This window comes from Microtus ochrogaster, unplaced genomic scaffold (genome assembly GCF_000317375.1).
Source record: "Microtus ochrogaster isolate Prairie Vole_2 unplaced genomic scaffold, MicOch1.0 UNK100, whole genome shotgun sequence".
Lineage (NCBI taxonomy): Eukaryota > Metazoa > Chordata > Mammalia > Rodentia > Cricetidae > Microtus > Microtus ochrogaster.
Genome location: NW_004949198.1, coordinates 60,078 through 66,211, shown reverse-complemented (window position 1 = coordinate 66,211; position 6,134 = coordinate 60,078). Strand labels below are relative to the sequence as shown.

The following is a 6,134-nucleotide window of genomic DNA, read 5'->3' as shown; positions in this document are numbered from 1 at the left end:
CAAAATATAAATTATACAAATAAAAATATGTACGTAAATAGTTCTGTAGTACAACACTGGCTTAGCATGCATGAGACCCAGGAAGAAGGGAGAGGGGAACGGTGTAAGACCTGGACAGGGAATACTTGGGCTTCAATTGCATACACCCGTGAGTAATTGTGGGCAAGTTATGAGCTTGTCTGACTCTCCATTTCCCTGCCTGCCTGAAATGGGATTGAGATGGGTGTTGGGGGATAGGTGAGGCAGCACTGACACAGACAGCATCACAACAGCCTGAAACCTCACCTCCTTCCTTAACCTCTGGCTTTGGGCTGCCCTACAAAAGTGCCAGGACACCTCGGGTGAAGGAAGTAATGGGCTTGTGGTTTAAATCTCGCATTTAGCAGAATACGATCAAACTGGTAGGAGGGAGGGGCTGGTGCAGTAGCATGGAAATCATCCTGAAGAGCCTGTGGCACCCGAAACCCGCTGTCCTCAGCTACACTCAGTGTTGTCTAGGCTGCTGCGGCTCCAATCTGACCCTATGTTGTTCATCTCTTGTCCCTGAGGCCATGCTGGCCTAATAGGCCCCTGGCCAGGTGGACTCAGGTGCCAAAGCTGCATACAAGGTAAATAAAGGAGGACGAAAATCCCCCTGAAATCCCCTGAGCTCCCATCAAGCCTTGTGGGAGGCTTCTTCTTGAGTAACGCTCAGGAGACACGACTCCACATTCCCAGCTGTCAGGACTGCTATAAAGAAGCATGGTCTTCAGATGCCGCAGTACACACGGCAGGACACACAGACTCCTCAGCAGGTGGACGCCCATTCCGCACCAAGCACCTTCCCTTTTCCTCCCCTCATGCAGTGCAGGCCACACTGATACAAGCAGTGCACTCATGGTTAAGAACACAGATACTGGACTGGCCCCACCCAGCTCATGGGAAGAGCTGAGGGAGGGATTTAGGCACAGCAGGATTGGGACTCTGGCCTTGGGCAGGTCTCTCTAGCAGAGTGCCAACCAAAGATGGAGAAGAGGGAAAAGCAACCAGCACTCTCTGGCCCACATACTGACACAGAGCTGGGTGATTAAGAGCATCAGGCATTCGAGCATGTAGCTGAAGCTGGCCAGGAAGCCTAAGACTCCCACAGTGGAGTTGGGGATGCTCTTCCATACTGTAGCCCCACAAGTCTTCATGCCAGGGTTTTCTCCAATATCTGGTTAATAAACCCAGGAGGTAACTTTGTGTTTTTCTTTTCGGCCCACCCGGCCGCCTCTCTCACTGACCCCTATGGATCAGTGCAGGTGCTGTTCTTCCAAATGACTCACCATCTTGGAATACAGGCAACTCGAGTTAAGGCAGGAGCCTGATAAATCCATGCACAGAGCTAGGGTTTTCCCCATGGCTACAGGCACATGGAGGACACCAGGGGTCACTGTACCCACATCACAGAAAGCAGGACACTGCTTGTCAGATGCAACCCTCCCTTTTAGAAAAGGTGTTCCCCAAAGTTGTCCCAACTTCCACTGGCTCCAGTCAAACGGCATCCTTGGCCCTTGGCTGGTGCCCCCCAAAGTGGGGTTGCTCACTGCTGCAGCAGCCCGGGAACTATAGCTGTGTGGTGCTCCCCAAAGTGGGGTTGCTCACTGCTGCGGCAGCCCGGGAACTGTAGCTGTGTGGTGCCCCCCAAAGTGGGGCTGTTCACTGATGCAGCAGCAGCCCGGGAACTGTAGCTGTGGGTCCACACCTACTTGATTTTCTTTTCCGTGAGCTGTTCCAGGGCGGAGTGGCAGTCGTCCATCTCTCTCACGAAGTCCAGGTTCCTCTTCTCAGCTTTCTCCAGGTCCTGCCTCGCCTTGTCCCGCTCACGCATCAGCTGCTCCACTTGCCCTCTGCCATGGGAAGGACAGATGGGACACTGCTGTCAGCCTGACAGACTTCCCTGAGCCTCACAGCCAGGTGTGACCTCACTGCCCCCCAACCACCTCCGCTGGGCACTCTACTATTGTTGTGGCCGTTTTACCAGTGCACGTGTTAAGACAGGCAAATGACTTCCTCAATGGTAAGCTAAACCAGATCCCAGCCCATGGAATGTTAGCATTCTAATGGACTTCCTTTTCCCCGTCGCTAGCCTTGGCCAGGAATCCCTTGGGTGCTCTCGGAAGCAGCCCCCTCTTATCCCACAGGGTTTCTGCCTCTACAACAGTGAGCCCCAGAATCAGCAGAATGAGTGTCAAGCTCAAATCTTCAAACATCAAAAAAGTGGCTGACTGAGGTCCCGGATAGATGGATTTCTAACTGTATCCCATGTTTGAGGATGCTCTGATCTTTAATTTCGGGGACACATAATCCAAGCAGTAGCAGCAGTGAACAGCTCTGGGCCCTCAGGCCTCCTCTGCTCTGTACATCTGAGCTCTGGTCACTAGGGCAGGAGAGCAGGGAACAGGCAGCCTGGGAGCCACCAGAGGAAACTCAGATGAGGCAGGGAAGGTGTGACCTAAGTTCCCAGGAGGTGGACCCAGCCAGCGGGACCCTAATCCCCATTCCCTGGTGGGCTCTTACTGCTGGTAGCTCAGTTCTTGGCGGTAGCAGGCCAGGGCTGCCTGCTGGATGACACCATCAACTGTCAGGAGTTCATTATCAAGGGCCCAGGTCAGCTCCAAGAGGTTCACCTTCTCATCCACACTGAAGTCCAGGCTCTGGAATCAGCAAGCCCCAGAAGGCAGGGGCCAGTGAGGAGCTTCTCCAAATGTACTTTATTAGTCTGTGGCAGCTCAGGGGCCCATACCCACAGTGGCAACTACAGCCAGCACCTGCCTCTTCCCTCTTTACAAGTTTCTCTGGTTCTTGGGGGTCTCCTTCTCAACCCCAGTAACTCAACTGGGCTGTCAACAATGGGCTTCCCCATCATGCTGTGGTCCCTAAGACACCATTTCTTTTTTTTCTTTTTTTTTTTTTGTTTTTGTTTTTCGAGACAGGGTTTCTCTGTGGGTTTTAGAGCCTGTCCTGGAACTAGCTCTTGTAGACCAGGCTGGTCTCGAACTCACAGAGATCCGCCTGCCTCTGCCTCCCAAGTGCTGGGATTAAAGGCGTGCGCCACCACCGCCCGGCCCTAAGACACCATTTCATAGGTGGGTACAACCCCAAGATGGACAGAATTCTTCCTTCTGCCTAAACAAATATAAGATGCAGTAAGGAGCATCTCACCTCAGCACATCACGTGAACTAAGAACGGGGCCCTTCCCCTTTGAAACCAAGTTCCAGACTGTTTTCTCTGTACTTTTACTTTCTGAATTAAATTGTCCTACATTTATTTTCATTGCAAAACCTGATGGAAAATGTTCCCTTTAGGGTTCCCCTGCACGGGGCAGGGGTTCATCAGTACCCAGCACATGCTCTCCTGCATTTATTCTCTGTGAACAAGTGGCCTCTCGTGTCCCTTGCTCAGCTCCAGGGTTCTGGACACCACAAGCAGTGCATCGCAAACCTGTAAGATCTCCCTGCCATTCTGAATGCCCTCCTGGGCCCATACGGAGATGACTTGTTCGGGAAAGGCAAAGCCACTGCCATCGTCAACACTGGAGAAGAGGCGCAGGCCTGCGCACACAGACACGAGGGACGAGGTCGTGGTTGTATGGCAGCCGTTCTCCTCCTGCACATCAGAAGGAAGATGCTCTGAGTACTCGGATGTCTTGAGGCTGTAGTGTCTGTGCCCTATAACACACATCTCACCTTGCCAGCCTGTGTTCAGTATCTTGTCTTCTCAGCCAGGCTTAAAACAAGAGAACGCATACCCACAATGACCGACCCCCCTTCCCTTGGGAAGAAGCATCGCATAGCCCGGGATCTACCTGGGATCACACGGTCTACAGGGGATAGAAGAGGGACTGCACCCAGTCCTTAGGCCCCGGCCCCTGGCCTTGCAAGGATCCCTGGGTACCTGCTTTTATCTATCATTAGCACCTCATACCTGTTAGGCCTGAGTCAGCTCTGGCCAACACATCATGTACAGAAGGCCAGCAAAGGGATCTGGCCATTTCTTCCTATGTTAAGAAAGTACATGCCAGGAAAACCCAGACTGAGAAAGGAAATTACAGACAGGCCCAAAAAGAAGGCAGAACAGCTCAAGCAGAACCCCACATTTCCCAGAACTCAGACCCACAGGCCAGCGCTAGGCAGTACTACAGAGGTTTATGGGACAGTAAAGTTGTCTCCCAGAGGGAAAGCTGCCAGCAAGGCTTCTCTACTACCTGAACCCAAGGGCAAGAATGACTTCCCACCCTCTCCTGTTCCACCTGGGGCTCTTCCCCACCACTCTCAGCTGTAAGAGACCTTGGGACGGAGGCAGGTAGGTGCTTCCTTTATTCTAGGCCTGTGGTCGGGAACTCCGGGCACCCGCCGGACACAGGACCACACCCCATACCCTGCATGATTTCGATGGGCTGCTGTGAACTCTCCTTGTCACCTCCAGTGCCTACATCTCCTTTTTCTTTTCAACATTCTTGTGCTGAAATACGTTCTCCAACACTTACCATCCCGTCTTCGCCCCATCCTGGTTTGCTCCTTTCTTGGACCTGGCTTTGACAACTCCCCCAGACCAGCCTGAAGATGTTGCATCAATGTGCAGCACCCGGGCACAGCTTGCTGGCAGTTTTCTCGCCACCTGCAGCTTGTCTCCCTTTCGCCCCATACATCTGCTCTTTCACCTGGCCCTGCCTCTCCTGCACACCCAGGGAGAGTTCTTCCTGACCTGTGTGGCTGTCTTACAACCCTACAAAACATATTGCCCCATTTGCAAAAGGAAACAACATCTCTACCATGCCTAGTGATGACCACCTGTGCATAAGCCCTGATACCCAAATGCACTGAGGAACTGCTCTGTGTTCCAGGAGGAGACAGGACTGATGTGGATCTCTCTGGAGCCAACACATCCACATAAAGCCACCAGAGTCCACACAGGACATGGTATGCTCAACCCTGAAGTCAAGCAGGTCACTCTGCTGAAACCCCTGTAGTCCTGAATGCTGCCCAAAGTAGGAGGCAGACATTCTAAATCAAGAGACATAAGCAGGGCAGGAATTTAGTGTTCTACAAACTAAAGTCAGAATCTGCTCTCTCTCCACCTTGGCAGCATGTGCCATAATATGCTAGAGCAGTGTGTGTGTACATATGCACTACGTACAATGAATATAGGCTTATGTTAATGTTTACATATATTCATGTATATATTATGAGTAGGGTGGATATATGCCATGCATGCAAATGCACAGTAGGTTTATACAGTAGATAAATATATGCTGTGCTTATGGATGTGTCTACAGCAGGCACATATCTACACTTGATAAACAGAAGATCTGTGTATACAGTGGGTGCATATGCAGTGAATGAGAAACTGTTTATAGTGGCTATGTATGTACAGAGCCTGCATGTGTGCTTACAGTAGAAGTGTATGTAATAAGATGTGTTTGTACATGGTTCACAAAGAACAATGGATGTGCACATGTCTACACTGGATGCACATACAGAACCTGTGCATGCCTTCAGCAGATGTGTGCATACAGAAGGTATGGAGTTACCAGTAGATACAGATATATACTGAATGTGCAGAGGTCAACAGGTGGTGCAGAGACAAGACTCATGTACAATGGGTATGCATGTACCATAGATGTCAATGTTCCCCCAGCAGGTTCAACACACACAGTGCATGTGTAGGTATGGTGCACTGAATGTCTCTATGCTGGGTGAGACATGTACAGAGCCCAAACACATCTACATACAGTAGATGCACACAGGTCTACAGCACATACACACATACAGTGGATTCACATGTGTCTTCAGAAAGTTCAAATTTACTATGGATATGCACATGTCCAGAGCAGGCATACACATACAGAAAATGTGTGTATATAGTCGATGATGTATAGTGAACATATATGTGTACAACTGGTGAGCATTTACATTGTGAGTACATGGCAGAGCTATACATAAAATGGAATGCATGTATGGTGGGTATGTGTGTACTCAATAAACTGTGCATGGACAGATGATGTGTACACAGTGAGCACAGTACAGCAGGTATGGATGCATGCAGCTGAATGCCTGTGTTGTACAGTGGTATGCAGGTAGTTTGTGAGGAATGCCTGTGTTGTACAGTG

General features: G+C 50.6%; 1 protein-coding gene across 1 annotated transcript in view; it reads right to left on the bottom strand.

Annotated features, from left to right (window-relative positions):
• The window catches only part of Ninl (ninein like), a 60,500-nt gene that overhangs the window by 22,077 nt on the left and 32,289 nt on the right, over positions 1-6,134 (bottom strand). The window contains exons 8-10 of the mRNA XM_013355171.2: positions 3,467-3,631; positions 2,542-2,678; positions 1,731-1,871 (exon numbers count right to left, since the gene is read on the bottom strand). Coding sequence (XP_013210625.1) covers positions 1,731-1,871; positions 2,542-2,678; positions 3,467-3,631 — 443 coding nt within the window. The remainder of the gene's footprint in view (positions 1-1,730; positions 1,872-2,541; positions 2,679-3,466; positions 3,632-6,134) is intronic.